General features: G+C 33.0%; 1 protein-coding gene across 3 annotated transcripts in view; it reads left to right on the top strand.

The window, feature by feature from the left end:
- LOC148617917 (zinc finger protein 423-like) overlaps positions 1-23,122 on the top strand; it is a 35,694-nt gene continuing 12,572 nt past the window's right edge. For 2 of the 3 annotated variants that reach the window (XM_088585573.1, XM_088585572.1), the window contains exons 1-3: positions 1-601; positions 7,165-7,191; positions 8,249-8,404. In XM_088585573.1, coding sequence (XP_088441699.1) covers positions 562-601; positions 7,165-7,191; positions 8,249-8,404 — 223 coding nt within the window. In that variant the 5' untranslated portion in view covers positions 1-561. Of the gene's footprint in view, positions 602-5,061; positions 5,172-7,164; positions 7,192-8,248; positions 8,405-23,122 lie in introns of all 3 variants that reach the window. The other variant, XM_088585575.1, reaches the window with a different exon arrangement.

Here is a 23,122-nt window from a genome sequence, read left to right as displayed (position 1 = left end):
TTTATCTATCGAAGTCAAACAGTGCAGACAAACAAAGCAAGACGATTTATCAGAAACCTGACTAGAAGTCCCGCTGGGATTTGTTCATCGACGAAACAGCATGAAACTTCTCCCATAGGAAAACGCTCAATACTTAAGTGTTATTAATGAATACACCCATCTCAGTTATAATTTTACCTGCGCCAGTATTGGTCGATATCTAAAATCAGCTTGGCACAGCTGCCTATTGAACACGATTCTAAAAAGAAACTCCCAGCGGGGAGCACCCCTGGGGATCTCTTCGCTACAAAGCAATTCAATATTAATACATTGACGTAGCCAAGCTCCACATGGTATGCTTTTAACTTTCTGAAATAACATTCATCTCCCAGTAGTGTATAAGTTTTAGTTGAGCTTAAGATTGGAAAAAATTTAGGTTTGATATTCAAAAGTGGAGTTTTTGGCAGGCATATTAAGGACTTTGCAGAAAAGGATAGGAGAATTGTTCATATTCAAATGTTTGTGAAAAGATGAACTATATTACATTTGACTTTGTTTTCGATTTTCATTCAATCTTAAGTCATGTCAAGAAGGAAGCAGGCCAGGCCAAGATCTTTTAAAAGTAAGTTAATAATTTAAGTGTTGTCAAATTATCGTGGATCATAAAATTAAAAGAAAGCCCTTACAAGTAGAAGCTATAAGTAACTTATTAACATGCTTCCCCCTTTTTTTCTGAATTATGTACATGTACATGTATTAGTGAAAAATGAAGATTACTGAACAACTATTTGTTAATATACAGTGGTACCTTTATTAACTGACACAACTTGGTCTGAAAAAATGTTGAATGTTGAAAAAACTGTTTGTCTGAATTAGAAAGTTAAAAAAAATTGTAATATTCAGAATACTCAGATGTCAGAATAGATGGTATTCACTTATCATTTGGCTTCAAGTGAATGAGTTTCTATTTTGTTGGTATACTAGCAGTAAATCCTCTATAAAACTTAATATACAAGTAATCTGTCTATTTTAATGCACTGTTCAAAATACACACAATTTTAATCTGTTAAGTAACATTTGGAAAAGCAAAGGGCTTGCTTTAAATATATTTTCCTGTTCATGTAAATACATGTGTATTAACTTCCAAAAGGTAACTTAAAAGTTTCAGACTGGAGTCCAAATTTACATTTAGAACTTTTACACGTTTCATATCAATGTTCCACTTGAGTGATATCACTAGTGATGAACCCAGACCTTGGTATATGAAATTTCTAAGTCAGAATTATGAATCCTGGACCTGAGACCACAGTGCTCATTTGAACCTCTCTTTAAATTTCAGAAAATATATTATTGACTTATTAAATTCACCAATATTTAGATGAATATAATTGACTTATTTAATTCACCAATATTTAGGTGAATGTGACTTGGCTTATTCAAACAATCTAATCACAAATTACATCTATACCTCTTGGAAAGATAGGATTATTGAAATAATTGCTAATTTTGAACACAAAGTGATTAACTTGCGGATAACATCATGAGCTTGTAATCACATAGTGGTCAGGGTAAGAAATTCACTCAAGTTCTGGCCAGTCCTGAATACAATTTTTCAATATATTTACTAAATGGTTTTATAGATTTTGCTAAAATTAGTCAGCACTGCCAAAAATGGCCAGTCTTGGGCAGGCTACTATTTCTAACTTTGTAGTGGTTCAGTTTTAATAGATATTACCTCACATCTTTACTCATCACTATTGTAGATCTCAAGTAGATTTTTCCAAAAAAAATTACATTTATTAATTTTTAATTGTTTTAAAAGGGTTCATTTTTCAGGGATTGGTCATTTAATTTAACATTAGTATGCTATTGATAAGTTTATCACCCCAGAGTATGATAATGGTATAATGTGAAAGTACTTTTATTCATGGTTTCAAATTTTCTTGGTTTTGGGGACAATGATTAGTTTTTAGATTCTTGACTTTGTGGGTTAGACAACTCTATCATACAAACGAATAAGAAATTTCCTTTTCTTTGGATACCAAATTTTGTGGTTTACTGAACTCATGAAATCCATGAAAATTGATACCCCATGAACAATAATACTTCAATTGTGTAAAAGTAAATTATGCTTTTTGTGAGATGAGTAAAAAACCAAGATGGCAGTTTGGATTAGACAAAAAAAATTGTTTAAAAGGACCATTTTTGACAATTTTCTCATTACCAGTAGTAGACAACCAAAATTTGTGTGTGAAACTGTTTTCTATGAATCCATCTGCATGTAAATTTTTAAGTATTTTTTATGATTTGTGTGGGGGTTATTGCCCTTGGAATTTGTCTTTCATTGCAAAAAAAAGTAAATAAAAAAATCAGGAAAAGACAATGATTTTTTTTTTAATTTAAAAAATAATTCATTCTTCATATTTTAGTCTCTAATTATTACAAACAATCACTCAAAACATGGTAGTTTCATACATGCAATGCATGATGTTATTTAAGATACACTGTTGATGTTTATTTATTATTCACAAGACATGTATTGAAATCGAGGTTAAAGGTAATTGAAAACTCCTTCATACCTTTATGTTGTTTGCATATGTGATTAATTCAAAGGTGTATTATTTTACTGACAAAACAAAACAAAATAACTGGAAGCCTGTCCAGTACCAAACCCACAGGGACCAGAAAAGGGTTAGATGTGACAGATGGTAGATAGTCCAAGTTGAAAAACAAAAAAAAGTGTTAATTTTAGTAGCAACAAAAATTGTGAATTTATAAAAGATTCTCGAATACTCAGGGTTTAAGATTATGCAGGGTCTAGCTTTACTGAAATGAATACATCCTTAGTTAGGTTGTAACCCTGCCATTCTATACAAGATATGACACAATAAAAGTCATAAGTTGTTTACAAAACTATCCAGTATCAGAATAGACAGGCTTCCATGTTAAGGATGTGCTTGATAATTCAGGTTTCTGTTTACTTGGTGTCATGGTACAGGCAACTTCCATTCCACAAAATTTGTTTAATTATGCAAGTTTTTAAATATACATTGTGATTTTAGTTTGTTCTATTAGGCAGGTTTCCATGTTAAAGCTGTTTTCAGTAATACAAGCTTTAAAGAATTTGGTTTGTGTGCTTGAAAAGTTTGGATCCCTTGTAAAGATGTGATGTTTTAGGCAGGTTCCAAAAGACAAGTTGTGGTTGATTAGGCAGGTTCCAAAAGACAAGGTGTGGTTGATTAGGCAGGTTCCCATTTGCAAGGTGTGATGGCAAAGTCAGGTTCCCAAGTACAAGGCAGATTTAAAAGACTGTTGATGTGTTTGATTTGGCAGGTTTCCATTTTACAAGATGGTTTAAAATGTTCCCATGTACTATGTGTTTTGTAGGGCAATTTTCAAAGACTTACCGGTACATGTAGGAGTGTTTGATTAGGCAGGTTCCAACATATTGGGCATGCATGTATGATAAGCTTGTATAAGGTGTATTCAATTAGTGAGTGATTTGGGATTGATTCATTGAAGAATTGGAATTGATTTTACATACCATGGGGATATAACATTTTATAGGTTTAAACTGATCTGGTGCTGGCATGTCAGTTAACTGCACTGATCTGGTGCTGGCATGTCAGTTAACTGCACTGATCTGGTGCTGGCATGTCAGTTAACTGCTACAGCTATTAGTCCTTAGTTTGTACATTTGTGTAATTTATTTTCAGTTTCTTTATTTTTGTTGTAACAAGGGACTCAGGCCTTTTCGGACTGATTTTTAGGTGTGTCTATTGTGTAATATTTTTTCCATAGCGGCCAGTTTTTAAAAGGGGAGGGTTGTGATCTCGCCTAAGTACTTTAACCCGGCAGCATTTTTTTGTGCCTGTCCCAAGTCAGGAATTTTGGCCTCTGTATGTCTTGTTTCATTTTCGCCTTTAGTTTATTTTTTTATGTTACTTGGGTATATAGGGGCAGCTCTTCTGTTGTATCTGTGTATAATGATGTTTTGGGACCAGCTGCAGCCTATCCTTTATTAATTGAAGACCAGTGAGCGGACTTGGGCTGACATTTTCATCCCGGTGGGGTTATTGTCTCTGACATTTACATGATACCTATTCTCGTTATATTTAATTAAGAAAGTTCCAATGTACAAATAGTGTTTGATTAGGCAGGTTCCCACATACTGGGCATTTATGAAAAGCTTGTTCCCATGTATAAGGTGTTTAATTTCATGAAGAAGGTTTCCATGTATAATTTGTGATAGTTAAGGCAAGTTCCCATGTGTAATGTGTGTTTGATTAGGCAAGTTCCCAAGTATAAGGTGTGTTTGATTAGGCAAGTTCCCAAGTGTAAGGTGTGTTTGATTAGGCAAGTTCACATGTATAAGGTGTGTTTGATTAGGCAAGTTCACATGTATAAGGTGTGTTTGATTAGGCAAGTTCTCATGTAGTTTGTACAAGAAGTGTTTTATTAGGCAGGGTGGTACATATAAGGTGTGTTTGCTTACACAGGTGTGTTAGAAAAGGCTGGTCTCTATGTGACAAGTATGATAAGTTAGGAACCCATGTACTAGACATAATTTCCATGTATTAAGTGTGTTTAATGGTTTTGAAATTTGAATTTAAGTTACATCATGCCTATATAAGTAGTGCAATGGTATATTTTAAACCATTGGGAAAACGTGTATTCAACATTAATTACAAAATTATGGAAAAAATTTCTTTATGTATATACAAATGACGGATAACTTTTCCAGTAATTATAAAATGGTGATATTGATTTTCTATGGAGAAGTCTCCAAGGAGTTTTCCCAAGTTTAGCACTATACATCATAAAGAAAACCCCACAGCAAGTCTGTTCTATGACTGACGTCCCGTGGTGTTACGCTAAATCCCCGGTGTCATTTTCCAATGACATTGCTTCTATCTCTGTAACCATGGTAACCATGAACAATTATATTTCTCACCAACAGGGAATAAAAGATAACATTGTAAAGTTGTAGACAGTGTTAAAGAGTGTTATTGAATTAAATTTAAATTGAGTACTTGTAATTTAAGTTTGTTGAAGGCTTGTAGAAATAATGAACAATTTTAGGTTGGATGTGTGAATGATGAACAGTTAAAAGTACAGCTGTTGGATGGAAGCTTATTGTAATCATATCCGGATACGGTGATAAGGGAGGGATCCAGATATTTTGAAAAGGGGTAGGGTACCAGAAAAAAAAGGAGGGGTTCCAGACTATCATTTGCTATTTTATGGCCAAAACCTTGTATAAATTTGATTTTTGTAAAAATTTTAATAAAGGGGGTTACAGCTCCTGGACCCCCTTGATCCTCCACTGATGTTAACCAAGATCTACATTATTTGTTGGGTAAGCAGTGACAGATCAAGGAGGGTACTTTGGGTTAGAATAACCCCTTACGTTGTAAAATTTTATTAATTAAATGCAAAAGTTTGGCAAAAATGTGCAAATTATAGCCAGGAAGCCCCTTCTTAGAAGCTTCTGGATCAGAACACTCTCCTTCCCTTTTAGAAATGCTGAGGTCTGTCCCTCAAAATGTGTTTTTGTAACCTCCTCCTCCTTATGGAGCCACAGTGCATCTGTATATATATATGTTTGTTTTATACTATAGAATGAACCTATGCCTTTGCTTCGGGATCACTGCGCAACATACAACTTGTAAAACAATTTAAGTGCAATAAAGATGTCTTTATTCCTTTATGCTTGCTTAAAAATCTACTTGCTTAGAGGTCAAAACATGATGTCCCTAACTCAATCAAAAGGTAATAAGATATTGGTCAGAGGTACGATATAAATTTGAATTGCATTTATCACTTGTCGTCCATTGTCTTCATCATCATCATCATGAACAACTTAACCTTGTATAAATGTTCCTTAGGGTATTCTACATAGAACTGATTTGGGGATTTTTGATTCGTCAAAAAACATGGCTGCCATTACTGGAAGTAGAAGAAAGGAGTCAGACAGAAGTATTTTGCATATATCTCCTAAATCATTAAGTTTAGCGAAATTTTGACAGGGTAGAAATTTTAAGCATGATGAGGTCTATCTCTTGTAGAATTTTAATCTTGTTTTAATTTGTTCAGCCCTTTTTTCAATGTTTTTTTCCCCTATTTTAAGTGTTTTTTTCTTTCAAAAATCTTCTCCTCTGAAACTTGCAGACCTGTTGGGACCAAACTTTGTATGAATATTCCTTAGGGCATTCTGAGTAGATATGATGTGGGGATTTTTGATCCGTCAAAAAAACATGGCCATTGTTAAAAAAAAAAAAGAACAAAGGGGTGAATCAGAAGCTTTTCTCATATCACCAAAACTGTTAGGTATAGCCAGATTCTTTCAATTGCCAAAATGATCCTTATTATTAGGCCTTCAAAAGTTTGTGGGGATCAAAGTTGTCAGAAGACTCCTTGTTAAAGTTATTGCCCTTGAAAGGAGAAAAATTATATTTTTAGCAGTTGTTCAGCCAATATCTTGAAAACTATAAGAGACAGAAAGAAATTTTCAATTAATGAAATGATCCTTGTGATAAGTCCTACCAAAGTCTTCTTTTGAGTCAAAATTGTCGGACAACTCCTTGTTAGATTAATTGCCCTTGAAAGGCAAATCAAGGTGAGAGATTCAGGGCCCTGGGAGTCTCTTGTTCTTGTTTTTCTCAATAAGATTAATGGCTCTAACTACAAATTCAAGATTTTGTATTGTTTTCCAAAATTTCAAAATTTAAAGCACTGACACATATATTTTCCTAATAAAATAGGATTGGGTAGTCTGAAAAAGCCAAAAATACTGTTAGATTCGCGTCATTGATTTTCTAGACCTGATAAGAATATATAAAAAAGTCAAGACATTGTTTTCTATAAAAGAGTTTTGAGAAAATTTTTGATTTAAATTTTGAGTTCAGTGAATTGAAATTTCCTTTTTAAAGCCCCATTGAAATGAAATATGTCTTTTTTTAACCTAAGGAGATAGAGAATCTACATTCAATTTTATTTTCAAATAAAGCAGAATTTTTAAATAAAATATTTTTCAATGAAATTTTAGATTTTTAAAATTTGAGAAAATTCATAAAGTGGTTAAACAAACTCTCACTGTTTATTTAATATGTCTGTTTTGCTGTATTCTATGTTAAGATGTATTTGTACATATATATATATATTTAACTGTTAATTTTTTTGTAGGGGAAGATGAAGATGACAATGAGGCTGGTAAGAATATAGTATAAATGTATTATATATCTTGTGTTAATTTTGTATCATTTTTACAGTGAAATCTGTCTAAACTGAACTCTTTTGAAAGGGGGGGTCACTTTTGTTAAAATTTGGTACGGGGGTGCAGCTGGAGCTGGAAAAACACTCCCATTCATATATTTGTCTGCAAGAAATACATACCCATTCATATATTCTACTACTGTGTACCAGGGACTTTATATATTGCACTCCCTGTGTGTACCTTACTTCTTTTTGAATTAAGAGACCATTTAGGTCTCCAGCAGGTTGCAGAAGATAATAAACAATGTATTCAATTGTAGAAATATGGTAGAAAAATGACCTATTGATAAATGACAGCCCATTGACATAGGGAAGAGAAAAAATTTATGACCCAATCATATACTTCAACTCTAGAAAAACAAACCCATTCCAGCGGCAAGTCTGTATATACATGTACTGGTATATAGGAAGTGACCCCCCCCCTTCTGTGGAATTTGCTTGGTTTAGACAGATGTTCAGTTTTCCATGGTTCAAAATACAATCACATAATCAGATATGAAGGGACTTCAAAGGTGTCTTGTTTAGACAGGTTTTCAGTTTGTTCAATGTTTGGTCTTCTGCCACAGGTTTTGATAACACCAACTCAAATAGGGGAGATAACTTATTAAGTTACTAAGTGTCGGATTGGTGTGTTATTTTTTCTGGCATACTGTACTCTTAGCTGGGGTATTTGTGAAGAAATTAAAGCCTTGAAAGATCAGCTGTGATGGATTAGCGTTGACATCCCTCCACTACTAGAAAGGGGGAGATGCATATTTTGCATGAAATCTTGATTTTATAAAGATTTTACTCCCTCTTCTTCCAGAATTTCTAAATATTTTTAGCAAATACATGTATATATTTATTGCATGAAACTGATTTTCTCCAGCATTTACCTCCAAAGACTTTGAGCTTGTCTCCACTGGGCAGTTGATTAAGTTAACACCACCCCCTTCCCCCCAAATCTGAAATCTTCTGTCCCTGATTAGTGCTCATATTCTCTCTGTTTTAACAGATAACTGTGATGATAGGAAGGTCATCTTTGAAGATACTGACCCTGGGGTCAGTCTCAGGGACACATCCTCCCATTTTAACTGTGACATGTGTGGTGATAGCTTTGAAAGTATGGACCAGTTCATGGACCACAGAAATACCTACTGCTTAGCTGTTGGTATGTACAATATATCAAGTATAATTATGTAGGAATAAAATAAAATGGGGGGTGAGAAATCATTGATGAAAGGCTGCAAACACAATTGTTTTCTACTTTTACACCTTATTAAAATATGGTGTCAAGAAAATTCATGTTGCAAGGATTTTGTATGGGGTAGTAGCTGACAGATGCGAGCAATTAAAATTTAGAACTTTTTTCAGTTGAAGTCAGGGGGTTGGATCTGTTGGAAAAACAACTCAAATTTTAAAGAAAAGTACAATCATGAAAAATTAAGCCTTTTCAGGTAGTTAGTGAATATACCTCTTTGAAGTAAAATGCCTTATTAGTTACTAAGCTAGTTAAAAGCTGAAAATTCATGTATATTTCATAATACTGTAAAACAATTCTGAAAGTGGGTAGTGGATTGAGCTTCCACTCGATACATGTAATTGCAAAATGTAAAACCAACAAAATTTAACCATCATTCCATGTCCACATTTTTAACAAAAGCTGTTTCAGTTGGTGGGGGAGGCAGTGGGCAAACACAATGTACCTGAAAAAGGTGGGGGTGATAGTCATACACAATGTATCTGTAGGGGGTGATAGCCATACACTATAAACCTGTAAGGTGGGTTGGTGGGGGGTAGCCACACACGATGGACCTTTTAAGTTAATAAGGATGTAAGGGTTTAATAGAACATTCATATTATTCAAAACTTTCTACTTTCATCTGTAAATGAATACATGCATTTCTCAGTAGAATACCTATGTAATTTTAAATTTGAATGCATTTTAACACATTACTAGGGGTCATTTATCTGTATCTTCCTCGATGATTGTGGCATGCATGCAGAGGAGAGATTGATAAAAACTGTTCTTACTGAGTAAAGAATGATTAAAGTGAGATCAAGGCATTCAGGTGTCAGTTTTATAAATACATACTTCACTGTTTGAGATAGTGAGGAAAACAGGTAAAAATCACATCAAACTTGGCTGGCTTTTTTCCACCTGGGGTGTCCTGCTGTGTATTGTAATTACAGCCTTGGCTGGATAGATACCCACTTAAAGCAGACTTAGCACTCTACTCAGTAGGATATCGTAGTTGCTGGGGAGATTTTATTTTGTTGTATGATCAATCCAATACCTGCCAAGTTTTCTCACACCTTGTTTTGGAATACTCCCTAGACGCTTCAACTGTTATGCATGATAAAATGATAAGCACTTAAAGAGAAAAACAATTTAAAATTTTTGTCTGAGTCAATCTAGTTTTCCTGGCTTATTATAAAGATTGGAAGAGTCTTTTAAAAGGTCATTTATTTTTCTGACATTTACATGTAAATCAAGGATATAAAAGACCATAGATCAAGAGGTCAAAAGTTAAAGACATTTTTACCTTTGGTATATTTTTGAATATTTGACTTCTGTTTGATGATGTACTATGGTATGTAACAGTTTGTCTGTCCATCTGTCTTTCTTGTTTGTCTGTTCTGTCCATATTTCTGTCTTTTCCATCTGTCTGTGCAGTCCAAATTTATGTCTAGTCCATTTGTCTGTTCAGTCCATATTTCTGTCTTGTCCGTCAGTCTGTTCTGTCTTGTCTGTCTGTTCTGTCCATCTGTCATTCAGTCCAAATTCATGTCTTGTCCATCTGTCTGTTCTGACCATATTTCTGTCTGGTCCATCTATCTGTTCTGTCCATATTTCTGTCTTTTCCATCTGTCTGTTCAGTCCAAATTTATGTCTAGTCCATCTGTCATTCAGTCCAAATTCATGTCTTGTCCATCTGTCTGTTCTGACCATATTTCTGTCTGGTCCATCTATCTGTTCAGTCCATATTTCTGTCTTGTCAGTCTGTCTGTTCTGTCTTGTCCAGTGTCTGTTCTGCCCATATTTCTGTTTTGTTCATCTGTCTATTCTGTCCACCAGTCTGTTCATTCCACCTACCTGTCAATCTGTCTGTTCTGTCCATATTTCTGTCTTGTACATCTGTCAGATTTTTCCCTCTCTCTAATCTGTCCATTCTGTCTATCTTGTCCATTTGTCCATCCTGTCCACCAGTCTGTTCATTCCACCTGCCTGTCCATCTGTCTATTTTGTCCATCAGTCCATTGAGTCCGTCAGTCTGTCCTTTTCACTTACCTCATGTTGTGTCCTGTCCATCAGTCCATCCTGTCCACCAGTCTGTTCATTCCACCTGCCTGTCTGTTCTGTCAATCTGTCTATCTTGTCCATCAGTCTGTCCTTTTCACCTACGTCATGTTGTGTCCTGTCCATCTGTGTATCTTGTCCATCAGTCTGTCCTTTTCACCTATCTCATGTTGTGTCTTGTCCATCTGTCTATCTTGTCCATCCTGGCCATCAGTCTGTCCTTTTCACCTACCTCATGTTGTGTCCTGTCCATCTGTCTATCTTGTCTTTCCTGTCCATTAGTCTGTCCTTTTCACCTGCCTCATGTTGTGTCCTGTCCATCTGTTTGTGGTATGCCCACACCTTGTTTGATAGGTAACTATTGATTTTTTTAAAGTTAATCTGGATGGAAGTTTTTTACATTATTTTACAATTTTGGATTAAAGAGTTATGTGACTTTAAACATAAAGAAAGAGAGGGACATGTTTACTGTATTATATGCAGCTGTGTATTTACAATATACATGTACAACATGTAAGAATCTACAATAGTATTGTATGTATCTGTGTATGTACTTTTTAAATAGTTAAATGTAAGAGTAAAAATGAAAATTCATCAATTTCAACATATACTTACATATATTTCTTTATATTGTTCTTTACAGAATATATTGATTTTGTTTTGTGAAATTTAACAAAATAGTACAAGGACAATGAAATTACTGGTAAATGGTAATGATAAATGTATTCAGGAAGATATTAAATGGGAATTGCATCAAATCTCAATTTATCACAAATTATACATGTACCAAAAAAAATCTGTTATACTCCACACTTAAGAAAAAACTGCTCCAACCTGATTTCCTTGGTTTGCCATGATATTGGTATTGGTGAATAAGTTAAGTAGCACTCCAGATAAGAATCAAGCAAAATGTTATTCATGGTTGGAAATCCTACGTATTTTTATTTTTGATATTTCTTGTTAAAATGTTATTGAAACAGAAATTAACATGTGGCTTTTCATATAACCCTTGTTTGCAGTAGATAACAATTATACAGATTGCATTGTAGAATTCAAAATTAAGGGAGACAGCTCTGCAAATGACACAAAAATACAAAAGAAACTGTTGGATTTTCAATGTGTGTTATCTTTTAAGAGCAGACAGATTGGAGTGAATGATTATATATGTCAACATACAGAACTATTGAATAATTTAATAACAAAAATAAAAATATGTAGCCTTTTTAGGGTGTATCACATATTACTGAATTTGCATGATTCTTACAAAGACTACTACTTAAAATATTTATCACAGTAGTATATACAAACCTTATGATAGCAGTAAGGAAGCAGTCCATCAAATGATTTCACAGGAGATGCAGCCACAAAGTGTAGTGGATGGACAGATCATTTGATGCTCTGTATGGAGGGGGCAATTTTTTGGATTGGTATTATCATTTTCTTTAGTACAGCCATTACTTTCAATTGATTTCAGGAAAGAAACACCCTGACTACCTTAAGATTAGGGGACTTTTGACATTCATTACTGCATACCTGTAGGTGAAGTTCTGAAAAATTTGGTCCAAATAATCCCCCTTCAAGCCTTGTTAAAAAATTCAGACTACAGGCCTGTACTGATAAGTGCCATTTGTAGAGATCTACTACTGTAAAAGTACTATTATTTTTTGGGGTACCAATTTTTGTGGTTTTTGTAGATAGACCAAAACAAAAAGATTTATTACCAATGAAAAGGAGATTCCCATTGATGTATATCTTGAAAACCTCAAAACTATGAATTTGAGAATCTGCAAACTTGTGTTCTTCCATAATCCACGAAAATTGGTATCCACAAATTGAGGAACTTTCACACTTGAGTGGTTTTCTTGGGTCAATCAAACACTGAGGAAATAGATAATTTCAATTGAAAATTATGATGCTTCATGAAAATCTCCAAAGTCATACTAGTATGCTTGCAGGTACCAATAAAACAAAATTCCAAAAAAACATGAGGTCATTTCTTTCTGTAATCCACAAAATTTAAAGACCATTGGTCAATTTCACCAAAAAATTGTAAATGTAAAATTAGTCCTGATTTATAACTTTTTTATGTGTGTGTGTGTGAAGGTCTGCTGGTATTTTAATAATTAATTGAAACCTTAAAAGTGATCATTCATGACCTTGCTTACTACTGGTTTGTTCTCATAAAATATATTTAATATCTGCAAAACTAAATTCATAGAAATTTATATAGGAATGGTTTAGTACTGTAATTCACCTTCATTTATAATGACACATTTGTATAGAACATTGATGAGATGAAGTCCCATCTGGTGGGAAGTTCATCAGTGAACTCTGTTGCTGATCCCATGGGAATTCTTTTTTATGTATAGAAGTCTAACTGCTACCAGGTTTCACACAGGAAAATTGGTGGGCAGAAAGGAGAATTAAAATTAAAAATGAATTCTCTTACCTACAGTAATTTACATCAGTTGGAAGGCAAGGGCAGATCAAGAGGTCTTGAGAAGTGTTTTTTCCTTAGGGGGTCTAAGAAAAAAAGCGGGGTTCAGGCTATTATTTGCTCATATTGACAAAATTCTGCAGAAGTAAAAAAACATTTCCAACAAAAGGGGGTTCCAACCCCCAAAAATTCTCCGAGGATCTGCCACAGGAAGGGTGGGTATGCGGTAAGGCTCCTTAAATCCTTACTTTCATTTAAGGTTACTTTTAAGAGGATGATAATTAAGTTTATTTTTCAGACAAAGTTGTTAAAGATGATGCTTTAAGTTTTCTTACAAATTCATAAAATATTTTTGTCTCCCTGATTTTGGGTTACATATACATAACCTTTTTTTTTTTATTAAATTCATGGAAAGAATTTTTATCTCTGTGATAAATGAGATACTCCAATAAATCTTCATGTTTCACAAACATTCACAGACATTTAAAGTCATCAGATGATTTAAGATAAATTGAACAATAAAAAATAATTTGCAGCTTAATTTCGATAAAATTTTTAATCCATGCTTTAAATCGCTCTTGTTGTCATGATGAAAGAATCTCCATATATAGGAGTATACTTTATTGACATGCCATAGAACCAGAGTTAATAGAGAAAGTCGCAGGAAGTTTCATGACATAAAATTTTCCCGCTGTGTTTTTGTCATGTGGTAGAATTAGATAGAACATAACTTTCTAGCTCCCGGAGGCATTTTCATTCGGGAAACGACGGGACACTCCAAGTATTTGCTACCACAATGCAATTACGTTGCTTTATAGAGTAAAAATGTACGACTTAAGGGCATCCTGTTTCATGATCAAAAATAGCACTGAGAATTTCACACAGCAGGGTCTAATTATAGTGCTCCACTGAATGTTTTATATTTGAAATTAAGAATCAGTGGGTGGTTTCAAATTGCAGACAGGAAAAAACTTTTTAAAAGTTGGAAATAATAGGTAAATGCACTAAAGCATTTGTTTTTAAATGCATTTTAATGCATGTTTTTTAAAATACTGTCAGTAGGTATTGTCAAAATACTTTGATTTATGACTTCAGTGAGGTGTGATATATCCTAAATTCTTAAATAGAATATTTCTTATGGTCTTAAAGGACCTTTAACCTTACCTAATCTGAATTTTTCATAATGGAATTTACTAGAGACCAAGCCAAACCCACGTCCATTGACCCCTCATATTTTGTGAAAACTAAAAAAAAACATCAATCGTCCATTTTGTCAATGCAAACATAACAGTACTTGTTTCTCTGCATCACTTCAGGAATAAAATTCCCAAAAGGAGAGGTTACTACTGTTTCTATAATTTAGTATTTAATTCCAAAGCTTCTAAAGTCTAATGTGATAAAAAGAAGACCTAAGGAATGCTTCGATGGGAGTCATTGTTATGTTGTTAAAGTATGAATGTAATTTACATCTTTGCTTGAAAATTCACAATTAAGTGCGCTAATGCTTGCAAAAATTTGTCAATTCATAATTCGAGTAAATGAATGATGTACTTCTACTTAAATAAAAGATAATTATTATGAAGTATTGTTAATTACATTTGTTCAGATGTGTCATATCGAAATTAAAAAAAAATTTATGAAGATAATAAGTTTCAAGGTAATTTTGAAATAGATAAAGGACAAAGTAGGGTAAGGCTCGTGATCAGAAACTAGAAATTTAATATGGAGAACATTATGGTACTTTTTGGAATATTTTTGAAATTTTGTGTGCCTCTGCCAAATTGACCAAAAATTATTGTTTATGATTTCTCAATGCAACTGATAGTCCAAATCAAGGTTTCCATTGGTTACATTGGTGGAGACCTTTGAAAATAACAATATTAGCATTGAAAATTGACAATTTTCTCCATTTTGTTGTTTTTGGCAAATTTTAGACTTCGAAAAAAATTACAATAGATGTAATTGAAAATTTAAAACCATTTTAAAACAATTTAATCATCCATTAAACAGTACATATTGCATTTTTGTAATTTATTTCAAACTTTTTTTTCTTAAAATAGGGGGCCAAATATGGCCCTTATCATACCTTATCCTTTATTGTGAGAGTTCTTTTGTAGATGGATACCAATATTTATTATTTACATAGTTTAGTCAAACCACAAATTCAAGTTTCCCTCCCATGAAATGTAAACATTTCGCAGAAAACTACAATACTTTAAAGAAATCTACAAATTTCAAACTCACTACCTACAAATCTCCATGAACCATGCAGTACTTTCTGATAAAAATACCGTAAGTACAGAAAATTTAAAATGATGAAAATTAGAAATGAAGATTCAAACAAAAGATTTAGTATAAATGTCAAAACTATTTGTTTTACTGATGTTACTCCTGTTTTTTTTCTGTAGGATTCTGTTTTGTAGTTGGTTTATTTTTTGTGTTGTCTTGTTTTCCTTTTCTCTTGGTTTTACACGTATTTATATTTTATTCTACATTGTGTACACAGCCAAATGTTCTACATATGATAATCACATAGGGTTTAGAACATAAGATTATCATTTGAATCTAGCATGATAATTATATTTATCAATTTTCACATTATTATCACAAGATTATCATGTGCTTATTATATGTTTTCACAAATATATGACTATCATTTGTTTCCATGCCAAAATTACCATATGATTATCATCATGAATTGAGCACCAAGTGATAATCTTTTCGGCACATTTGCATGCCTATTTAGATCATGTCTGTTATTTGGTTTTTCTGTGTCTCTGAGTCGTCCTGTTTTTGTCTTGTTATGTCCACAACGAATTGACACTTTGGTATGGTTGCATACTTTTGCTGATATTTAATGATGTCATGGTGTTTTTCTAGAATTTTCATGCAGCATTAGATAAAGTGAAGCTACTTGCTTAGACTTGCTACAAGTCCCTCTCTTTATATTAAAGAATATATGAAAAAGTTTCTTGATTGCATGTATCCCTCTGATAGCAAATCTACTAATTATTACAGGAGAGAGGCCTCTTTCACAGAAATTAGTAGCGGTGTTATTAGAGAGGTTAATTACATAGATTTTCTGTGTCATATAAATAATAAAGAAGGACTTGTAGCAAGTCTAGTACTTGCTTTATGCCGCAAATATTTTCACTTCTTGAAATTCCAAGCAAATGAATTTATTACAAGCAGTACTTGAAATCTGAAGGTTGTTTATAATTAATTCAAAAGATTTCTGCCTTACTGTATGTTTAATACATATGAAGTATCTTGCTTTTAACAAATGAAATTCCCCAGAGATAACACACTAAAATAAAATCATGGCAAAGTAAATGGCATTACAGTCCCAGTGGAAAACTGCTAAAATTCTAAAGGAAATAGCTTTAAAAATGTACATTTACTTCAACCCTCAAGGGTACCTGTAGAAAAGGAAAGCAGTTTTAACATCAAGTCATGTGACATATCCCATGAGCCTTTGAAGGGATAATTATATAAGCAGAATTTTAAATGATTGTTTTAACTTTTCTAATTCTTTCTAAAGGATAGAAAATTACTACTAATTGCAGCATAATGATTGGATGGAAGAAAATTAGGACATCACAACATATTGAAATGATACTAATTTGATAAATAGAGTCCTGCATGTCTTGATAATTTGCTTTTAAAGGCTTACAATTTAGTTACATTGCCCACATAGCAAAGCGATATGTATGACTAAAAGATCTTGTTGAGTCCCATCTAACTAAGTGCAAATTGTGCTTGTAGTCCGAGTGTGTCTGTCAGAAGTTAGTATGTCTGCCTTAATGAATGGCCTTGTGGATAACAAGATTCACTCAACCTATAATTTTTTTTCTGATGCAGTGGGTATAGTTTAGTTTTTTACCCTTTGACCTTGAGGACGCTCTTCTATGGAAACGCAAGTCACCTGATTGCAGTTTTGTTTCCCGATTGGCCAAATACTGATGACATAATTGTTTCCTGCTGCCAGCAGGGTAGGTAGGGTAGGCAGGTAGAGAACTATTTTATTTTTTTCAAAAACATTTTACATGAAGTTAAAAGGGGAAAAATCTAGATAACTTTGATGGAACTTGAGCCAAAATGGCCATAAATGTTTAGGGTAGGTATGTTAGCAGGAAACAGACCTATTATTTTGGGTCTTATAAAAGGTGACTAATTATATTTATTTGACACCTCTACCTATTTCTCCTATTTTCTAGTGGCAGTCCACGTAATTTTCTATTTTTATTGATTCTTCTGTAAGTGCAAGTGCATGTAAGAATCAGGCAAAATTGAAAAAATCAGAAACATGCATGTCAAAACCCTACCGATCTGACAATGTAATATCAGTCAATAATATTTTCTCTATTTGAAAAGACTATTATTTGATCTCTGCATCACTGGCTTTGCGCTGAAATTTTTTCAATAGAACCTTAGGAAAATGAGATTTTTTTTTACAGTTGTCTGCCCTTGAAATGCTCATTTTCTGTGCATTTCAATGAAATTTTAACTCAATGGTCCAGCATGATATGGAAAATCTGGTGTGTTTTCCTTGATTCTGATGGTGCAAATACGATATTACACTATCAAAATGAAGGGTTTTTTCATACCATGTTTCACCAACTGCCTGATTCTTACAGGGACTGACACTTAACTAGTTCTTATCCTGATTATACATGAAATATTTGCGACAACAATCATTTAATCAATTAATCAATCATCCCTCCTACAATCGATAGATTTCAATCAAATTTTGCATCTGCTTTTTGAATATATCTGTCCTGGTTTCACCTGTGGCCATGACTTTGGATTTTAATGTGTTTGAATCACCTTTCTATTTTAATGTTTTGTGTTCTCCACTACTTTGTGGATGTGTTTTGTAACAGACAATCAGCATTCCAATGGGATCAAATTGCTCTGCTACTCACTAACCATTACTTTCATTCTTATGAAGCTGACTTTATATCTGATCATATCTGAAAAAAGATATTGTTTAGCCATATCCTTTTGCTTTCAGTTTCTGTTATAAAGTTGATGTTTTGTCTTTAAATAATCCTAGATTCAGGGATTTTAAACATTGCATGTAGTAATTTAAGTTCAAAAGACACTACAGCCACTATGTAAAGAAAGGATATGGTGAAATGTAACAAATCCACCAGTGTATAACCTAAATACAAAACAATAAACAATTTCAGAGATCAACAAAAGGTCTTCAACAAGTGTAAACACACCTATAAGTCAGCTCTGAAGGGCTCTGAGAAAGAGTAATAAAATTCACGGCAAGGTGACGATGATACTTCCTCAAAATCAAACTAAACTGTAATATAAAAACACGAAGACACATTAATGACAATCATCTCCTGATTCTGGACAGTTGCATTAAATCTGTGGTGGGGTTGAACTCATTTCTTGGCCTACTCTTGGAAATGGATGGAAAGGGAAAACTATATGACATTCCTTATTGTCAATTATCCGTTCATCTGTAGCATCATCCCTTCAGCACTTGTGTATGGAGTTTTTGTACCATGCTAGACTTCTCACAATTAGACTTCTGAAACAGGTTTATGTTGCTACAAGATTAAAGTCATTACTAAAAAGGTTTTATGGTTGTCATCATTAACTTGTGGATCGTTATGGTGTACCCATCTGCATCGTTAGGACCGATTCATTCATTATATCATAGTTTTCCTTTCCTCTTTCCATTACCCAGATGTGACATTTATGAGCAAATCAGTGGATGTTTTTAGAAAAGCAGAGGATGCCTACCTTATCAGTGCACCTGGTCCATGCTCCTTTGTACATGTTATTTTGGTAATTCCTTGTTCATTGTTGTGTGCGTCTATTTTCCCAATCTAGTTGTTAACCTTGGGTAATATTCTTTTTATTACCTTTCTAATCCTGGTTCCCTTGATATTCCCTTAACATTTTTCAATTTTCATTTTTAAGATATTTTACTATAAATGCAAAAATAAGGAGGACAGATTTATTAGGTGCTTTATCACAATATTTTATATACTGCATATAAAATTATAAGTCTAGCCTTTTAAGGCATTAAAATGATAGTCTTGTTTCCTGCCACCAGTAAGAAAAAAAAATATGGTAGATAAGTACGGAAATTATCTTAATATTTCAAAAACACTCTGCATTGAGATAATGGGGAAACAATCTAGACCTGAAGGGTGCATGAGCCAAAATAGTCATTAAATGTTTAGGGTTGGCACAATAAATTTGGGTAGGTAGGATAGCAGGAAACAGACCTATTATTTCTTTTGGCCTAACTGAAAATGCAATGTGAGGATGGCTCTGACAACATATTGGTATGCACATTCAAGTTAGTTTATTGACATAAAAGGTGACATCTGCTATAATTTTGTATTTTTAAGACAATAACCTGCTTATTTTTTATTGCATGCATTTTCAGATGGTTTTTTTTTTCAAATATATGTGTGTCAAATTAAAAATAAAAAACAATTCAGCACTTCCTCTTGAATTTCAATGGTCAGGTTTTAACTATTGAAGTGATATTTACGATGTATGTGTTAGAAATCTGTAAATGGATTCCATAAAAGGAAAACCACATATCAATCCATTTTGTTTTTCCCTTGGGATTCGGAGAAAACAGGATGGCGGAGTTTCTGCCAGCCATTTTATATTTCCCTTGGGTTTGTAAAAATAATTACCATCGCAACGACTATACTTCTCTCTAGTATCAATCAGAGATTTGAACTCTCACATCGGTAATAAATTGGCATTTCTAAAGCCTGGAATTTCAGGAATTCTATGTATGGTCATTATATCTTTCATGATTTTGGATATTTTAAGAAATCGTGCAGACTTATTCTATGCCCAATGGAGCAAAGGATATTGGTCTACTAGAATTACTGCATTTATCATTAAAATCTCAGACTGAATTTTAAAGGATATGTGATGTCTATTTTTATCTCTATAGGGATTTGTGAGTAATGGTTTAGTAAAGCCAAGTTATTAGTCATGGGATTCAAATCCTAATTTTTTTTCTTTACTTAGAAAAAGAAGAAAACAAAAATCCTTAGTTGAGGTCAGTTTCCAGTATTGTGGTTGCTATAGTAACCAGATATGTTTGGACCAGAAAATTCAGTTGAATACATGTTTACAGGATGAAACTTATATAGATTCATACACATTCACTGGTCCATCTTAGACATTGTTTTGGAAACACAATTTTATTGTAAACGGGCAGTTTTGCTTTGACGACAAGGTCACATGCTTTCCTGTTTACTTGTTTTGTGATCCAATCAAAACATTAGGGCCGTCTGTGTTGTGGATTATAATAATTTTGCAATTAGAAATTTTTCCACTTGCTAAAATTTGCTAGTGGAATTCTATACGTTTTATAGGTAAAGTCCAGAAATAACCCAAAAACTTAACATTTTCATTACTTGCTAAATTTAGTTAGTGGAATAAAATTCCATTGACTTTAAGTAGGGTGCTTATTAAATGCAGCATTGAATAAAAGAAATATAAACTTACACTCGTCATTATTGAATCGGAGATTTCTTGAAAATATTTCAACAATTTTACACTAATCCCACATAGCTTGGACAAGAGACATAATTTATCACCATTTGAAAAAGAAAATACTGGTAGGATATATGGTATGAGTTAGAAAAGGCATGCATTGACATAAATGGTCAAAATTCCTGATTTAATTGATCTGCATAACATCTGTGAACACCTAAAATGATTCAGAGTTCACTGTCTAGACAAAAACAAAGTTATTCATTTATTTTTCATTAAAAAAAAAAAAAAACACCTAAAAAACTTATGTTTGTCATATGCTTTTTTGTGTGTTTGGGACAGCCATGAAAACAAATGTTGACAACTTATGGATTAATTTAGGAAAAACAAGTGAATAGAAATCATATGATAATCATGTATGCTTTTCTAAAATGTATTTTTCATGTGTTTTTATATGCACAAAAACATAATATGTGTTTTCATATGTGTTCAAGCATATGAAAACATATGTTACAATTTTGCCTGTGTAAAACAGACGAAGTCATTATATCAGATCCCATAAACAAGCTTTAATTCATCAAAATCTTCAGTTCAAAAGGATTCAAGACATATTTCACTTTACTACAGCATATGGTGTATTTTTTAACTTTATGGCAACCAGGCCCATTCTGTCTTTGACCCATCTTTTTGTCTAAAATTTGTTGTAAAACATGATTTATTGCACAAAAAATATGTATTTTTTTCCATAGTTTTCATTTTCTCTTTCCTCTACCCCTGACTTGACTTTTTATGGACAACTCGGTGGATGTTTCTAGAAAAGCAGAGTTGCTCATAAAACTGGTGCACCTGGTCCATGCTCACAGTTTTTAGTGTAGTTGGAGTTGCTCATTTGCTTTTGTTATTTTGTATGTATTATTTTAGTTACTTTATGCTCTTTGTTGTGTATGTCTGTTTTCCATCAGTGTTCTGGGATTTTTCAGAAATTGAGGTTTCCTCAGGAAAAATCCATATAAAATCAACTTTCTCACAGTCAATGACTGCTTTCCTAACAAAACAAATCCTTACAGCATATGAAGTTTTCAACTTGCCACAGGAAAGTGAAACTAAGTACCTAACTTTCCCTGACCCAAATTTCACTTGCCCCGGGTAATGGGAAATAGGAATCCTAAAACACTGTTCCATGTCTGGTTTTGTCCCTGGATTACATTCTTTTGATTACCGCTAGATCCTTGGTTCCCTTGAATACTCTTTCACCAGTTTTAAGGTTTTGAGAACATCCCCCATTGCCCCCTCTAAATCTACGCTGTATTACATATTACTTAGTTGCTAGCAAGAATCTATTTGTTAGTCTTGGAAATCAGTTAAAATTTAATTTAAATAAAACACTTAATTTATACTTCAAATCCATTCATGATGCATGTACCAATTTTCAAGGTTTTAACCATGTTACCATGAAATTTAAACCCAAATGAAACATTTAGTTTTCATTGATGAATAATACATACATCCAATCATGAATTCATAATAAATGTACCAATAGATTACTGAAGAACTATGAGCATTACTGATGTAATAACCATAAATAATGGAGGACATTGTAATTGTTATAATCTATGGAAATTTAAGAGTAAACTTGATTATTGACACATTTTGTCTGCAAAGATAAGTTTTTATTTTAACAAATTAATAATACATGTACATGTACTAATTTTAAACATTGTAGCAATGAAATTTTCTTCAACCATCAGGTTTCTTTACTGCTAGAGATAGTCTTTTATTTACCCTGATCGAATTACAAAGACCTAATGAAGATAGAGGTTTTTACAGTCTTGACCAACCTTTTTGGCTCTTGAATGACCACTCCTCACAGGGATTCTGATAGTTGATATTTACAGGAGAGCCCAGCTTTAGATAGCTGACCAAAGAACTGTGTTATAGTGTGCCCTACTAGCAGCTGGGGTGCTCTGTTGACACTCTTGTGTCCTCGCAGACCCAACATTGGTCTTGGTTCATTTCCTAAAACTACCTGTCTTTTAGGAACACCAATTGAATAGTCAATCACCAAATGAACTGTCTTTGGACAATATTTAAATAGGCAATTGGCAAGATCTTCCAATCATTCCATAGGCATTTGAATGTATCTGACTAATGATCAAAAGTTTTATGTTTTTGTTATTTTGTTGATTAAGTATTTTATCATATGAGTTTCATTATATCATGTGTAGGCCAGTTCTATTACGTGAACATCATCATTGTATTCACCGTAATAGCTTGGAAATTCTTAAAAAATGTTACATAATTTTATCTTTAACTTTTTTTTTTTGTAGATATGATCATAACTTCCTAGTATAGATGATAAATTTTATGACCACAGTTTTAAACCAGAAATCGTACATTCCCTTACAATTTTACCATTCTTATACCATTTTTTTTCTAGTGCTAAATATATCCTGCCACAAAACTTTTCACATTCTTTCCCATTAAATAGGGGGATTTCAGAATTGTGCATAAATCCTTAACTTTTGTTCTTTAAGAGAATTGAAATTCAAAAACATTGATGAAGTCTGTTCAAAAAGGTTATTGAAATTTTAAAATCTAAACATTTGATTTTCTTTTTTTAAAAAAAAAAAGAGAAATATTGGGGTATCCTTTCATTA

This window comes from Perna viridis, chromosome 5 (assembly GCF_037379345.1).
Source record: "Perna viridis isolate PV_CMFRI_1.1 ecotype Kerala chromosome 5, ASM3737934v1, whole genome shotgun sequence".
Taxonomy (NCBI): domain Eukaryota; kingdom Metazoa; phylum Mollusca; class Bivalvia; order Mytilida; family Mytilidae; genus Perna; species Perna viridis.
Note: the sequence above shows the minus strand (reverse complement) of the source record. Positions and strands in the feature narration are given on the sequence as shown.